Here is a 17,270-nt window from a genome sequence, read left to right on the forward strand (position 1 = left end):
ACAATAATAACAAAAGTGGAAAACAAACATGGGAACTGATAAAAGAAATATTATTACATAGTCAGTAGCCAGGAATGTCAATTTGGGTCTTTATTCTAATTTCTGTTGGTTTAATATCTCCTTGTAAGGCTAACTGTAACCACCTCTTTCAGAGTTCCAGTCTGTTCTGAAGTAGAAAACATTTGAGCATGACAGTTTGGATATGGCACACAGAGACATTGTTTGAGAAGTGTTTTCTTGAATTTGAGGACTATGGAAATAAGCTCCTGTGAGAACAGACACACCCACTTACAATCAAACTCCCTAACACTGAACTTCCAGAGCACTGTTTAACCTATTCTCTAGATGGTTTTATGGCTTTGAAGTACATACATATCTAGCAGTTTGATATAATACAGAAACTTTTACTATGATGATCTCTGTGCAAAATATATTCTTGATTCAAGAAGTACTAGTTGTAGTGAACTCCCTCTTGGATCACTGCCCCCAGTAGTGTCTGTCATGCCCAGCAGAAGGCCATCTCATCTTGAAATCCTTTGAGGGCTACAAGTAAACACATTACCCATTCTGTCAAGATTTCCCCAATTCCTCTTTCATACACATCCTGGATACGAACTAGTGGTTAGCAGCACAACCAACAAAAATAGTACTCAGGTTTTCTTCTCTACTCCAAACAGTTTAGTCTAGGTATTGCAATCTTCTAGATGTTCTAGAACAGTTCCCACTCCCCTTCCCTCATCCAGGGGACAATCCGTTAAATAAATATCCAGTCTGTAGACAGAGAGAACAAGCTTTATTATTATAATGATTTGAGATTTTTGTGCATGGTAACGATATACACACATGAATCTTGTTTCTCCCGTGTTTCAAGACAGAATTAATTTAAAGTTTTATTATAGACTAAAGCATCCAAAATACTGTGGTACGTATGTAGCTACGAACATACAAACACGTTGATGCACAGCGTCCGTTCTATTTAAATAGGCAGTCAGCATTTCAATTCATAAAAGAACACATGAGGAGGCTGTATCATTACCGATGGCAGAAAACGCAAGACCAGCGGTCTGTACACAAAATGTGTGAGACAGATGTGTCAAGGTGGAATGTACAAAATCTTCAAAGAAACGAAAAGGAAACAGACAACCCTCATTCTCATAGGCAGCCTCAGAAGGCCGCAGTCAGGAATGATAAGAAAGAACGTTAGCAGGGGACGCTTCGTTGATAGCCAAACGCCCCATGTTGTAAAGCAAAAGCATTGAGGTTAAGGCTGTGTTGCTTTTGAAAAGTAATGGAAGTGCCGTACATTCATTGGAACAAGATAGCTGATTATTAGTCTCTTCTAGAGTATTAATGAATCGCACCCATACACTCTCCACAAACAGGCCACACAATCAACTACCACACGGTTCATTAGAAAGTGTTTCTGAAGATTAGCGTCGTGATTTGTAGCTTACTGTCATTTGAAACAAAACCCAGAAAGCATTTATTTATACCAAACAAATTTTTAATGGGCACTTAGTTTCCTTTATGGCAATACTAGACTCCTAGTTATCAAAAATATTAAAATAATTGTAAATTTTTAAAACCCTGCAACATTTACATAAAGTAACGGTATTAGGACTTTTGATTGGAAGGGAAAGTAGCTAAGGTTTGCATCGGGCAGCTTCAATGCTGTCCTACTCGGAAAGGTCTTGTTTTAAAAGCATTCACCAAAAAAAGAAATTCCTCCTCCCTGTTCAGAGGCTGGTGAGCCGAGAGGGGGAGCTAAGTCCAAATGCATAGAGAGACATTCCCCGTTTGTCATGATCTACAGATGACCTGGTGTCGACCTGTTCTCTCCAGTTTCCTCTGTAGGAATTACCACAACATTTATGCCAACCCTTCAGAGTGAGGCTCCACATACCCGGTTACGTACCACTATTCCAGTTCATTCCCTGTGAGGACATATATACCCTGTACATGTAGTGGGAGCAGTCGCACAACAGCCACGTGAACCAGGGCTACTTATTGCCTCAAATTTTGTCAAGTTTAGGAAACTCAGGGGCTTATTTGGTTACAGAGACTAAAGTTTCATCAAAACCTTACACATCATTTAAAAACCAGCAAACAGTCATAACGACTTTCTAATTGTGTGTTTCTGGATAGTCAAGTGACTCCCTACCATCCCGTGTCCAGCAGGGGAGGTTTCTGACGGGAGAAGATTCACTACCATTAACCTATAAAACCTAACTGTTTGTCCTTCGTGCCCAAGGGAAATTTGAACGCTTACTTTCTCAGTGCTATGCATCATGAATGTGTGACGGGTTCTATACACTCGACAAAGATCAATTAGACAGTAACAGTACCTAGAACAAAAAAAAAAAGCCACTTATTTTAATAATCCTTCTTAGTTTACTAGAAACCATTCCTACCAAATGAGACAAGACTTCATTTAGATCTTGTCTATGTGTATCTTAGTAGCAGCACTCCCCTCTCCCCCAAATATGCTTACCACAAAGAAATACAGTGAATGCACACACGTACCCAAGTGTAGAATGTAGTGCTTCCTGCAGTGCCCACAGCAGGCGCTTTAGTAGCTGATGGTGGAACAGGTCTAAATCAAATTATTCTCTCATTCCAGTTCATACCAGTATTTGTGTGTTAAGAAAAAAAAAAAAAACCTAATTTGTATTATTTCTTATTGAGCTATCAAGCCAGATGGGGGATTTTACATACGCAGCCGACTTGTGTATGGGTTAATTTCTCAGTTCACACATATCTCAACATTGTGCAAAAAACAAACAAACAAACAAAAAAACCTGTTTGGTAAATTCATTTTCAAAGTAAGAGTTGCAACCTGGAGGTACAGCTCAGCTGCAGAGCATGCCCGAGGCCCTGGATTCCATCACCAGCACCACAGAAACAAACAAGCAAGCGAACAAAAACAGCCTATGGCAGCCTCTTAAAAAATGTTTTCTGCTTGTGAAAATTAACTAAAATTAATGTACTCGTTTTCTAAAAAGCTTTCTTTTAAATAGCCCAGAAGCGGAAAAAATGCTGCAGGCAGACTATTAATACACAGCACAAGGAAATCTCCTTTCCAGAGTATAAGCTATCACAGGACAGCCATGCCTCTCTCTTTTATGCATCCCTCTGCTCCCAGTGCATAGATGCATTCCTGGCCCCTGGTAGGAAGGCAGTGGATAGGAACACTGAAGTTCATACCGAAGGCTTAGGCTGTAGGCACTGCCCAACTGCCGGGCTCTTGCTGAATGTCTGAGTCCATGAGTACCATCCCCAGCACCAAGAAAGAAAAATTAAAACCCAAAATATAAAGTCAAAGACTCATTTTGTGGAATTCAGAAGTAGTCTCACTTTATCATTCTAAAACTGGTGTTGAATTTTATGTCTAGTACAGACAGGCTTGTATATTTTAAAACCCCACAGAACTAAAATGATAACAAGCTAAAACGCCAATGTAAATCTGAAAATAAAAGTTTTTCCACTCAGATTTGGGCATAATGAATTAAATAGACCATTGGAAGTAGCCAGATTTCCCTTCTAAATTTTTTAAAACTTTCATATCAAGAACATTTGGATTTTAAGATAAGCCATAAACATCACTTGTATCTAAGGGAAATGTTTTTACATATCTAAGGTGCTTTCAGTGAATGACATCCCAAAGTCATCATCGCACACGCCACATGCAACTTTCCTATTTGGTAGAACTGAGTAGAAAATCAGTGGAAAGAGAACACATCTTTGCTTACAGTATGACAGGTAAAAGCTCTCAAAATGCATTTACACCTAAATGAAGGGTAACTCAAGCTCAATGTTTAAAGATTTCTTTCTTTCTTTTTCTTTCTTTTTTTCTTGAACACAAAGAAGGTCATTTGACTGGAAGCCAGACATCACCATCACGTCAGAAAATGTCAACCCCGAAACCTGCTGTAGGGTTCACTCCACAAGGACGGCTTCAGACCGCAGCAGCCAGGGAATGTGCTGAAGAATGGCTGGACAATGCTTCTGTCTTTCAGAGTGCTGCCTATTCCCACACGCCCAGGACTCGGCTATATATTTATATATATGTATAATACATTCTATCTTACCCTAACCATGTATACTTGCCCCTTTAATGCCTCTACTAGTCATTAGACAATGATAAATAACCGCAACATGCCCTTACCTGTAATGCTCAAACAGAACTTTGGTAACACTTGCTCTCTAAGGGGAAATCGTGACTCAATCACACGCCTTTGGTTGACACCGTCCGTCCTCCTAAGGGCTGTTTAGGGCTCTCTGTCCCAGGACACTGGAGTCCGCCTACATGTGCTGACGTTTTGCAGGAGGTAAAGCTTTTGCTTCATGATGTGGAAGAGGAAAGACATATGAACACATGGCACATGGATGTGGCTTCTCTCGGTTCCTTTCCAGTGTGTTGATCTGAAGCTAGCAACCAAAGGGTCCCCTTGCTTTTGTTTGCCACGTGCCTTCCAAAGCATCGGGAATTTCAGGTTTTCCCCGACAACGTGTTTCATTTTCTGATGCAAGGTGAGCAGAAATGAGAAGGTGAAAAGAACACACGGAAAAGACCTTTGATCAAACCCAGAAAATTTGGGAGATTTGCATTGATTCTGATGGGCTCAACTCAAGAGGGCCCTGAGTCAGAGCTGGGAGGATCTTGCAAGACAGCCTTGGATTTTTCTAAGGTAATTTATATGTGGTTGTTGATAAGCAAAAACATGTCACCAGAATAATGACACCTACTGTAAAAGTGAGGTTAGACGGTCCCTTGGGTCTTGTGATCGAAGTTAAATAAAATAGGCAACTACAAGTTTTGTTCTTGGAAGTTCTATGCAAAGGCTATCATTCATTCACCAGTCAACAGATACACTAATTCTTTTTAACGTCTGATTTGCAAAATTAGTTTAACTACAGAAATCCCTGTCCTATGAGCCATAGTTCACGGGTGTAAAACTTCGCAGTTTGTACAGATTCAGTAGAAGAAGATTCTTTTTTAAATCCTAAAAGTGAATTACGGAAATTGGATAAGCAGTTTTTAAGGAAATGATTACATTCAGAAATAACCTTGGAAAGTTCACCAAAGACTCTTCCTAGTACGGAAAGTCCTATCGGAATCTGGTCCCACATTGAGAACTCCATTCCAGTTTCTAGTGCAAGACCTCGGCACAGAGCTGTCCACGGTTACTGTAAGTACCGATAGACCTTGAAGCAGTGGTTTCCGGAGTCTGCAACCACGACGTGGCCATCCGAAGTTAGAGCCAGGCCTTGGGGGCCATACAGCGGGTCAGCAGATGTGTTGATATAGGACAAAAATGATCCACTCCCATCAAAAACCTGCACAAACAGAAAACCAGAGCATCAGGGATGTTGCATATGCTGAAGAACATGTATTTAAAATAAATAAAATGCTATATAATTATGTACTGTATTATAAATCTATATTATATATCTTAATACTCTGGCGTCTGTATCCATAGAGACATTCTAGGATGAAGATACATATAGTGCCTCAGTTGATATAGTGCTTGTCTAGCATGCACAAGGTCCTGAGTTCAATCCCAGTACTGTGTAAGTTGGTCAAGGTGGCACAGTTCCATTACCAGTTCCCAGGTTGACTTAGCTGGGTCTGGAAACAATGATGAGGTGGGTTCTAGGAAAGTGTTTCCTGAAAAGGTGACCTGGAGAGAGAAGGGGCAACTCTCCCTCAGTGTGGGCAGATCCTCCTTGTGGTGGCTTAGGTGGCAGGAGGTCTGAGAAAGAAGTTGCTGCTTTTTGCCTACTGCCTTCTGTCCTGGAAGGTGCGTGCATCTGCCTTGTTGCTGCCACCACTGCTATCCTCATTTGCTGACATGGAACCCAGCTTCTTTAACCTTCCAGCCCAGGCTGAAGACCTGAGCTTCTCTCAGAATTCTTTAGGGCAGTGAGTCTCAACCCCTTTGGCAAACCCGTATCTTCAAAAGTACGTTACAAGGAGTAACAGTAGCTAAATGACAGCTGTGAAGGAGCACCAAAAATAATATTATGGCTGGGCGTCACCACAATATGAGGAACTGTCTGTCTTAAAGGGTCCCAGCATTAGGAAGGTTGAGAACCACAGCTCAGAGCCTAGAGTCTATCCCTTAACTGCCATGTTGGAACGGCTGAGGCAGTGGCCTGGTAGACTGAGAAGCTACCACTTCCTCGGCCTCGCCAGCAGACAGATGACTGCAGTTGGACTCACCAGCCTGAGTCATGGAAGCCGATCTAATAACTGCTTTGTGACACGCATTCAGTCTGTCTCTTCTGTCCTAGTAAGGACCCTAGCACAGCACCCTTGTCTCCGTTTACACTTGTCTTGTTTTCTCCCCTGCTCCCTCCGTGACTAGAGTCACTGGCGTTGAACTTGTAGGCTGCCATGTCTTATCTTACTATGGCTATAGTTCAGTGTGCCGCCCATGTGAATAGACAACAGCTTTTTTATGGTCCATGTGATTCTGCTGTGATGAGATTGAGAGACACAAACCCAGACTCATAACGCTTCCTCCATTACCAGTTCCCAGGTTGGGTTCCTTCTGACCATTTCGTTTAGCCCATGTGGAGTTCTAAGTAGGTGGATGCCATGAAGCCACACAATGTAAACAGCATCTGTGGGCCTTTGTAACTCGCCTGGCTGTTGCCTTCTAAAGTACCCTCCTACCAACTACAATGAGACCACTGATAGAGATCTCATGACTTGCTCTCTTTTGAGACAGGTTCTCACATAGTCCAGGCTAACCCCAAACTTGCTAAGTAGTCAACCCTACATAGCTGTTGACCTTTCTGTCTCTACCTCCCAAGTGCTGGGATCACACGTCTGTGCCACCTTGACCAACTTACACAGTACTGGGATTGAACTCAGGACCTTGTGCATGCTAGACAAGCACTATGTCAACTGAGGCACTATATGTATCTTCATCCTAGAATGTCTCTATGGATACAGACGCCAGAGTATTAAGATATATAATATAGATTTATAATACAGTACATAATTATATAGCATATATATGATAGATGATTAATAGATCAAATATATAGGAAATATATACATATGAGAAATATATATGGGAAATAAAAGCATCACACTGATATTTTCGATTATTTTCTTGATTATACAAGGAGTTCATAGTCGGCTTGGGCTATACAGACTATGTCTCAAAGAAATGAAAAAAATTAAAAATTAAGTATGTGTAGTATAAATCATATATATGGTTTGAAGTCAGTCAAGCTGAACTTGAACTCTCTACATAGATGAAGACAATCTGAACTACTTATCTTTCTTCTACTTCCCATGTGCCTAGGGGTATGGGCAAGTGTCACCACATCTGGTTTTGGATGTTTGCTAATTAACTGGCACATTAAATGAAAAGAAACAATGTTGCAATAAACATAAACAACAGTGTGGAGTGTCGGGAACAACTGTAATGAAATATGAACATCTCTCTCTCTCGCTCTCTCTCTCTCTCTCTTTGTGTGTGTGTGTGTGTGAGTGTGTGTGTGTGTGCCCGCGCGTGCACATGCATGTGTGGTTTTTCTTAGCGACAACCATAATTTTCTAAAATTACTGATTGTTGCCTGTATTCACAATTAGGAAAACTTGAGTCTTCACTTTGACACTAGTAAAAGATCCAAGTAGTACCTTTTTGTTTAACGGCTGTTAAATCCCATCCATGGGCCCTTTAGGGGTCTGAAGAGAACAATGTTCAAACCATAAATAAATAAATAACAACTTTGAGTTAGAGGATCTTATGCTAATGATGTCACCTTTTTCTACCTTTCCTGTTTGGGTGTTTGGTCCCTCCAGTGAGATTATCTATGGTGTTATGACTTAACCAAGAAAGAAAATCCCTGCCACCTAACACACTCCTTAGAAGATGTAATGTACCTGGATCCTGCTGTTCCCCCAGTCAGCCACAATGATGTTTCCATTCGAGTCCACGGCTACACCTGTTGGTGCATTAAACTGCCCATTTCCTTCTCCATTTGAGCCGAACTTCAACATGAATTCTCCTTCCTGATTAAATACCTGTATGAAATATTGAAAAACTCTTTTATTTAAAAATAGGTGACCCAACCAAATTGTGTTTTTTTTTTAAAATAGCTGTCTGAGCCAGTTATTTATAACGAGACCCGTGAGTTGAGGAAAGTCTGAGGAAAGCGATCTATATAATAGATGCTTGTCGCTTGTGCTTCCCAAAGCATATACAATCTCATCTGTTATTTATTAAATTACTCTTCTTTTTCTGCCATTTACTGGTTACTGAATACTTTTTTATTATAAGATGTTCTGAATAAAGCTGAAAATATTTATTTTAGAACAACACTAAAAATTATTCTATCTTCAAATAAGTAGCTTTATTTACTAAATAAATAAAAATCCAAAAATAGGCACTGCATTTCTATAGCATGGGTTGCCATTCAGTTTGGATCAGTTATTTGTTAGGCCAAACATTCAGGGTTTATTGCCCTTTTTACTATATCAACATAATAAGCACAAGAGGGCTGAATGTCATACTTAGGATTATAGGCATTAAGTTTGTCGACATGTGTGTGAACATACAATGTTCATGGGTAAAGGATAAGCAGAGGCTGTCTTATTTCCCTTAGGAGATGTTTTAGTTAAAATAGCAAGTTTATAAATAGGCTTTCACTATTAGAACCAACAGAGGCTGTTCCAAGTGAGGGATGAACAGAGCTCTTAAGGGGATGGTCTCTCATTCCTGGTGTGATTGATCGATCAGTTACTGTGGTTTGCTGAATATCTGTATAATAGTGACACACAACACAAATACAGGTTACAGATTTTGGACTGAAAATGTTAATGACGGGGCTGGGGATTTAGCTCAGTGGTAGAGCGCTTACCTAGGAAGCGCAAGGCCCTGGGTTCGGTCCCCAGCTCCGAAAAAAAAAAAAAAAAAAAGAACCGAAAATGTTAATGACAACATTAAACACATTGTATCTAAGGACACTATAGTGAACAACTGTATCTTGATGCTTCATGTGATACTTAATGGCTCTGAGGTGTTCCTGGGATGTTATTTAAGTATCCATTATGGCACTGCTTAGATGTTTGGAAGTATTAACTAACAAGTCAAGAAGTGTTACAGTCATGGCAACCTTTAAAGGTTGCTCACCAGTGGACTTCAGAGAGTTCATAGCTTTGAGCACTGATCAGGCCTAAAGACTCCTTGAGTCCTCCTTGGCTCCTTAGAAACAAGCACAGGCAGCTCTTGCTAATACAATAGGTTAACGAATGCCCTGATGCAGGCTGGGAATGTGGCAGGCACACTATTGCCTAGCATGCATGAAACCTTGAGTTTTACCTTCAGCAATATAAGAAAAGAAGGAAGGAAAAGGAAAAGGAAATAAAGGGGAAGGAATGAGGGAGAGAGAAGGGGCAGGAAAAAGAGGAAGAGTTTAAAAGGCTTCTTTAATTCTAGTCACATACCCACTTATACCCAACACTGTAACATCAGAGACCAGCGATTATGAGTTTGGGTTGGTAAGGACACTGTTACCCTGTGCTCCTGTGCTATTAATTCTCCACACACAATCTTTTTGATGGTCCTTGCTTACTTTTTCATACAGTATATATGTATATGTATATGTATGTGTGTATGTGTATGTGTATGTATATGTGTATGTGTATGTATATGTATATATATGCATAAGTGCATCTCCTTTTGGGGTGGAGTCTCAATATGTAGCCTAGGCTAGCTTCGAGTTCCTGATCCTCTTACCCCACCCCACATCTCTGTCTTTTCCTTGGAAGTCCTGGGAATTACAGGTGTGCCCACCATGCCCACCTCACTTATTCATCTTGTGGTGAAAACACAAGGCATGCGATTTCTGCAGTTTTACTCAGTTTCCTGCAACTGCGGCAGGAAAGGAATGGAAAGTTCCAGAAGTAAGTCACAGCTTCAGATCACAACTACAGGTTGCTGTTATGATTGTTCTATTTTATAATTAGTCATCACTGTTCATCGCTGCTGTGGTTTGGATCTGGTGCGTCTTCATAGGCTCATGTGTGAAAGTCCAGTCCCTAAATGCTGGGGTGTTCAGAGTTGAGCTTTCTAGGAAGTGAGTGGATCTAAGGCTCTGACCTCATCGATGAATTAATTCACTGATGGGGTCATTGCTGAATGGACCAATAGGAGGCCACAAAAGCTGAAGGTGGTCTAAGCCTATCTGGAGTAATAGGTCGCAGATGCATAACCTGGCCCCAGCTCTGTCTCTCCTTCTCTTGATCTCGGCAAGTGATTACGACCAAAACTCTGAGACCATGAACCGAGATAAACCTTTGCTCCTTGATGTTGTTATTCTCTGGTATTGGATCACAGCAACAGAAAGCTGACAGAACGGGTTCCTATACAGAATTTATGAATTAAATTGTATCAGAAGTATGTACGCACAGGAAAGAAAAGCCTATAGTACCATAGCATCCCAGAGTATTGTCCCTCAAAACACTGCTAAAACAATACCAACATTTTTTAAAAGAAAACTATAGTAGACTACTAACTCTGACTTATAGATTTCACATTTGCTAAGCAAGAAGTTACTTGAATTGAGAGTTACTGCTAACTGCTGTATCATGGGACACAAACCCCATACATACCATTGTCAGAGAGAAAAATAAAATAAAACAAATGCTATGATTTCCTTAAGATGAAAAGTGAGCTTAAATAGTTGGAATGATATCTCTAGATCCTGAAGTCATCGCTTCTACAACTTTAATAATTATTCTGCATCTCACCTAATGTCATTTACCTACTCATACATTTCTTAGATGAGCACAATCTAAGAGCTGAGATAATTTTTATAGCTTTGCTTTTTATATGTGTATGGAGTTGTTGTTTAATAATGTTGGTGCAGCAGATTGAACCCAGCACCTGGAACATGCTAAGCCCATACTGTATCACTGCGGTGGTTTGAATCTGCTTGGCCCATGGGAAGTGGCACTGTCAGGAGTTGCCTTATTGGAGGAGTGTAGTCTTGTTAGAGGAAGTGCGTCACTGTGGGGGTGGGCTTGAGGCTCCTAAGCTCAAACCCTGCTCAGCACAGAAAGGACAGCCTTCTCCAGAGTGCCTCCACCATGTAGAACTCCAGCTCCTCCTGCACCGTGCCTGCCTGGACACTGCCATGTTCTCACCTTGATGATACTGGACTGAATCTCTGAACCTGTAAGCCAGCCCCAATGAAATGTTTGTTTTATAAGAGTTGTCTTGGATATGGTGTCTGTTCACAGCAATAAACCGCAACTAAGACAAACACTGAGTTACATCAACCAGCCTTCAGGAAATCTCCTCCTTCTAGAAACATGCACTTCTGTCATTTCTGTGCATTTCAGGAGTTGCTATCTGCTTTGAGTTTTTCTCGTTACTTACAAGGACTTTATTTCTAGGAGTGGGTGCCAACTAGGGGTCCTTCCACACACTGATACCAGTTGTTTTACCCACTGGACTAGTGGACCGGAAAAGTTTTGAGACCCCGGTGGGGCTTAATGGAAAGAGCAACCCACGACAACAGTCAGTGGTGAGGCCAGTGAGGAGCCGGCATGCTGACCTCCTGCTGCTAGGGTCTGTTTTCCTCTTACTGTGGTTAAAAGAAGGAGTCTGCTCTCCCCGAGTGATGGCGGAAGTGTGACCATGGCCTTCCTGCTCCCTCTACTTTCCATTTCTTTATGCACCCATTCAGATAAACTTTGTGTCCCTCTCCTTTCACACAGACACTGCCAGTGGAGAAGTGTCCCCAGAGAAAGCAGCTTGCATGTGATTACTGCTGACTGATTTCCTACGGCTAAACCAGCCACTGTGGCGCAGCAACAGAAAAGCAACAGTGTATCCCTTCCCCTCAGCCTGCCTGTCCCCACCGCCCATTGTTTTCTACTTTTGGCAAGGGGACTTAGCTTCCCTTTAAAAGGTCAAAGCCTCGCCTTCTATTCAGAGGAAGATGATAGGCTGAGGAATGAAGCAGAAAAAAAGCTTAGTAGAGGAAAAATCAATGGGATCGAAATTCCGACCCCTTACTTGCATATCCAGTTACCAACACTAATAAGTTCTCATTAACTGGGCTGCTCAAAGTGCAATGTTGGCTGTTGGCCTACCACGCTGTGCTGTTTCTTTATTAGGTGTCCTTTAAAGCGAATACACTTTGGAATTTTAAATGAGCGTAAGAAAAGATTTAGCTCACCTTTATAATGAATAGCGATATAATTTGAAATACCAATTACAGAAATATTAATTACAGAAAGCAGGTAATTATACATTTTTTTTGTTTCGCTCCCCACCCCACCCCCTCAGAAATTGAACCCATGGCTTTACATATACCAGGGTTTGACCTTCAGCCCAAATAACTAACCCTAGAAACAAATGCAACCCTGAGAAGAATATACTTGCCAGCATACTGGCATGACTACCCACATACCGTCAATAGACCATGCATGCTTCCTGGAGAAGCTTTACCCACAACCGCTAAATATATCAAATCACTGTATGTCTCAGTTTTCCCATAACAAGAACTCAAAGTAGGGATCTTAAAGTAAGACAGATGCACTGAATTGTTAGAGGAAGCAATTCTCTTGTTGTTGTTGTTGTTGTTGTTGTTGTTGTTTGAGAAAGAGGGTTTCTCTGTGTAGCCCTGACTGTCCTAGAACTCACTCTGTAGATCAGGCTGGCCTGGAACTCAGATCTGCCTGCCTCTACCTTCCCAGTGCTGGGATTAAAGGCTCCTACCACCATGCCATCAAGGCCATTATTTTCTATGTTTTCCTGAGTGCAAGAAAATGCTGGAAGAAATAAATATTTGATACACTGCGTGGATGGACACTGACTGACTCCCGACATGCCTGTGAGTCTGTTGCCTTAGCGGAGTTCTAACACCTGGTTTTTAAAGGCCTTATGGTGCAGAAGATCTAAGCAGTGAATTTTTAGTGTGTTGATTATTAACAAACACACTTGAAGTGGCAAGTGAGTTACAGAAAGTTCTGTCTTTATGTCTGAGCAACTGTTTTACAAACTTTCCATTCATCCTCATTCATCTCCGTTTCCAATTAAGACACTGGCGGCCATCTTATTTTATCCACCAGTATGAAAGTCCACATTAAAACCTTTGTGTTGAAGCTGAAGACAGATCAGGTTTACTCCATTCAGTTCTGAGTGTCTGCACAGTGTTGTCTCTTATTTACAACTAGACCAATTTCTCCGTTCAAGCAATGCCGAATTAACAACAGTTGGAGTGATAATAGTACCTTGACAGAATGATTATGGAAATCTGTAATGATGATCTCATTACTGCTATTCACAGCTGCAAAATGGGGACCTGCAATGAAACGGGGGGAGAAACACATGAGGGCTCTGACAGAGAACACAATGACAAACACAGCAGTTGCTGCAGCACAGGACAAGGCTACACATTGACTTAATTAATAAGAAAGAACAAAGAGCCCAAGCCCCAGTCCACGGACAGTCACTCGGCCAGACTTCTAGCTCCTGATAAACTGGATCCAGCATGTTTCTCAGCTGTCTGCTCTGGCCTCACCCCACCAAGGCTTAAAAGTGGCAGCCCTAAGAAAGTAGGGTGAGCAGGAAGTACCAGCAACCCTTCTCTGCACTGCCCTCCATAAACCATACCCATCCCCTCTGACCACTAAGTAGGGAAATAAAGGAATCCTACAAAGAAAAATATCGCTGTTATTCGCTCTGGGAAAGAGGTTCCAAAATATAATTTTTCTCCTTGAAAAAAAAAAAAACAAAACTGAGCAGAAAGCCTGCATTTTATAATATTGAGTGACTGTTCAGAATCTGGGCCAGACAAAGAAGGAGAGAATGAACACAAAGAAAGACGATGCCAGCTAAACTCGGAAATCGCGCCAAGCATCCTTTGAAAGGAAAATCAATGGACCGTGCTCAGCCTTTTCTTGCAGATGTGCACAACCAAAAAAGCGTGTGATTGCAAAGTTGCACAGCGCAAAATGGGAGGAAAAAAAGACTGCCTTTGCTGCTCTTAGCAAATATTCTACACTCCTGCTCTCTTACAGTAACCCACAAAGGTGAAATAACCCCCATCCAGAGGCTTGTGAAAGAAAACTGCAGCCATGGGAAACTGTCGCTCATTGGTCTTCAAACCCTTGTGGGTTTTTTGTTGTTGTTGGTGGTGGTAAATATTTTATTTTAAGATGTATTGCTTCACTTAATACAAATATTTAAAAAGCCAATGTCTGCAGTGTGAGCAGCCACCGGTAGAAACCATTTAAAGGCTGCAATTTTAACTGAGCTTTCTCAGGACAAATAAGAAGCATCTTCATTGCTTACAGCTGCTGTTCTGGCTCCGCCCCCGACACACCCCCTGCTCTGGCTCCACCCGCTGCATTCTTCCTAAAGATGGCGGGCACACTGAGGAACTGGGCACCTTCAACATGCTCAAACATCATGCAAGTGTGAGCAAAAGAAGGGGGTTCACATATTACCATCAAGTGTACCTGCAAACTGCCTGTCGCCGTTTCCTCGGCTACCAAACCTGGTGACTATTTTCCCGTTGGGCTGAAAGATGAACACGCAGCATGCCTTGTTGTCCACCACAATAATGTGCCCATTGCGGTCCACAGAAACTCCTTTGGGCCCCATCAGTTTTCCTGATCCAATTTTTGTCTGTTAAAAAAAGTACAGAAACATACATCAAAGTTCAAAGCATTCCAGAAACCAATCTGAAGCTAGTTAGCTGTCTTAGAGAAACATCTGCTCGAATGTTCTGCGTACCACGTCGACCAAGGTTATCTCTGTCCCAGAAGAACGGCTCTGCCATATTCAGCATCTGCTACAGGCATTTATATAAAAGGCTTGTTTTTAAAGACATTTGCCACCAAATTTGGACCATAGTGCCCTTCTAAACGGACACTCGATGATACAGTACAGGGTCTAGAGAAAGACATCTTGCTCCTGTCACTTGATTTGAGCACGTCGGAAGTTAGACAGATTCACTCACTTCCTTTAACCTTGGGATTCCTTATATTTCTTTCTAAAACCTTTAAAAAAGCAACTAATAAATAACATAAAAATATTCAATGTTATATAATAGTAAATGGCCGCTAAATAGTAGCCGTTACCATTGCTGTTACATTTCATACTCAGCACTAAAATCTCCGGCAGGTGCCATTAAGCTTCGTTAAGTTCCACGTGGTTGGAAGTCACATCGATCCCACCCACCATTGCGTGCTCAAAGCCTACCACACTTACTGATTCATAAAGTTGTACTCAATGGACGTTTGTTTACTACATTAGAAAAAGTCTAGAATTTTTATAAACTAGCCTAATTGTGTTTATTATTTGTGTGTGTGCATAGATATACATGTATGTATGTATGTATGTATGTGGGAAGGTAAATGTATATGTGTGTTACAAGTGTGTAGAGGCCAGGGGCCAACTTTGGGCGTTGTTTATCAAGGGATGGATGCCTTGTGTTTTGAGGCAGAGTCTCTCGTTGCCTTTGAGCTTGCTAAATAGGAAAGTGATGTGTGTTACAGGGATCAAACTCAGGCTCCCATGTTTACACCATAAGTATTTTATAGATTGAGCCATTCTCCCAGCTACCAAATCATGACTAAATCCTCTCAGTTTCAACAGCAAGAGCAAAGCATTAGATCTTTTTAAGCACATTTCCATATACTTTAATACTGCATTTATACAGACTCGATAGACTCAATCAACCTCACATCAAATCTCTAATGAGCACATGCGGACCTCCCCCCCCACCCCCCACTATCCTCCAAACAATTCAACACAACCAATATCTACACGGCATTTATGTTGTATTAGGTATAAGTTATCTAGAGATGATATAAAGATCTAGAGTATATATAGTAAACTAGAGATATAAAGCTGTTCATGGCTGACATTCAAACTACATCATTTTGTAGGAAAAACCTGAACAATCTTGGGTCTCGGTATTCCCATATGCAGATTGGAATTCTGGGAAGAAAAGACACCAGAGTCTGTAGCCTAGGAAGTAGAGGTGGGGGTGTGGGGTGTGGGTTGAGGTGAGGTGTGAGGTAGGGGTAGGATCAGTGGTGGCAAAAGGAACTCTTACCTTTTATTTTATACTTTTTCTACATGTGCTTTAAAAGCCTATTTGTGTTATCTTTTAAATAAAACACTAACTCCACACTGATTACACCTCATATGTTCTGCTATAAAGCCCTCTCTCTCCATTAAGCACTGCCTGATAGAAATCTGTGAGCCACAGATGTACACTTTAATTTTTTAGAGTCATTTATTTTACTTTATGTGTATGAGTATTTTGCCCACATGTATGTCTGGGCATCATGTGCGTGTTTGGTGACCTCAAAGGTCGGAAGAAGGCATCAAATCCCCTGGAACTGGAGTTACAGATGGTTGTGAGCCACCAACATGGGTGCTGGGTTCTCTACAAAATCAACAAAAGCTTCATCCACTGAGTCATCCCTCCAGCCTCCTACAATGTACTCCTCACTGCCTAATACAGCGATGGAACTTTCTCTGAGTAGGACTTCTCATGTGGTTCTTTATTCCTCCAGGTCTACCAGTGATGGAGATTAAGGTGAGATTGCCCTAGAGCAGGGAGACACAATTACGTTGAAGGGAAACATCTTGTCTTAGGCCAAGGGAATCTCTTGTGTAAGTTTGATTCTGATGCTGCAACGAAGCCGGAAGATTAAAGAGGCTCTAACAAAATGGCATGTAAGGAAATCGCTCACACTCTTTCAAGTCTGAAAGGAAGGTATCAGGAGAGATCAAAAGGAGAGCTGACACTCTGCTCATTACCGCCTAATACACCACTACTTAATGTTACAAACAACAGTAGTTATTCAGGTGACTCACCCATAGAATACCAAGTGGATAATTATCTAGAATGAAAAGAGAAGCCAAAGGATTATCTCGTTTCTACTGTGGGATGCCGGCCAGGGCAGATCTACAAGCACAACTTAAAGCTGAAACCAAATGTTGATTTCCCCAACCCCTCACTATTGTTTCCAGTTCAGATGCACTGAATTCTACAAAGTGAAATAAGAAGCCGTGTGTTTGGCCTCCCCAAGTTCCCCCGCTAACTTAGAGTAGTAAGAAACATACTTCAGATCTTGGTAGGAGACAGTTAAACGAGAGCATTTAACTCAACAGTGGCTTTCACACTGAAGAGGGAAAAGTTGAGACATTTTAGAATACAGTGGTCGCAAAGGTCACCATATTTGTGTTTTGTATGTATGTATTTTTTATTTTAATTTT

General features: G+C 41.3%; 1 protein-coding gene across 15 annotated transcripts in view; it reads right to left on the reverse strand.

The window, feature by feature from the left end:
* Nucleotides 1-774: 774 nt before the first annotated feature.
* The window catches only part of Trim2 (tripartite motif-containing 2), a 151,643-nt gene continuing 135,147 nt past the window's right edge, over nucleotides 775-17,270 (reverse strand). For 5 of the 15 annotated variants that reach the window (XM_087627123.1, XM_087627126.1, XM_087627122.1 and 2 more), the window contains exons 9-12: nucleotides 14,495-14,663; nucleotides 13,265-13,335; nucleotides 7,904-8,044; nucleotides 775-5,337 (exon numbers count right to left, since the gene is read on the reverse strand). In XM_087627123.1, coding sequence (XP_087483249.1) covers nucleotides 5,185-5,337; nucleotides 7,904-8,044; nucleotides 13,265-13,335; nucleotides 14,495-14,663 — 534 coding nt within the window. In that variant the 3' untranslated portion in view covers nucleotides 775-5,184. 15 annotated transcript variants of the gene reach the window in all.

Source organism: Rattus norvegicus, chromosome 2 (genome assembly GCF_021556685.1).
Source record: "Rattus norvegicus strain SHRSP/BbbUtx chromosome 2, alternate assembly SHRSP_T2T, whole genome shotgun sequence".
Classification (NCBI taxonomy): domain Eukaryota; kingdom Metazoa; phylum Chordata; class Mammalia; order Rodentia; family Muridae; genus Rattus; species Rattus norvegicus.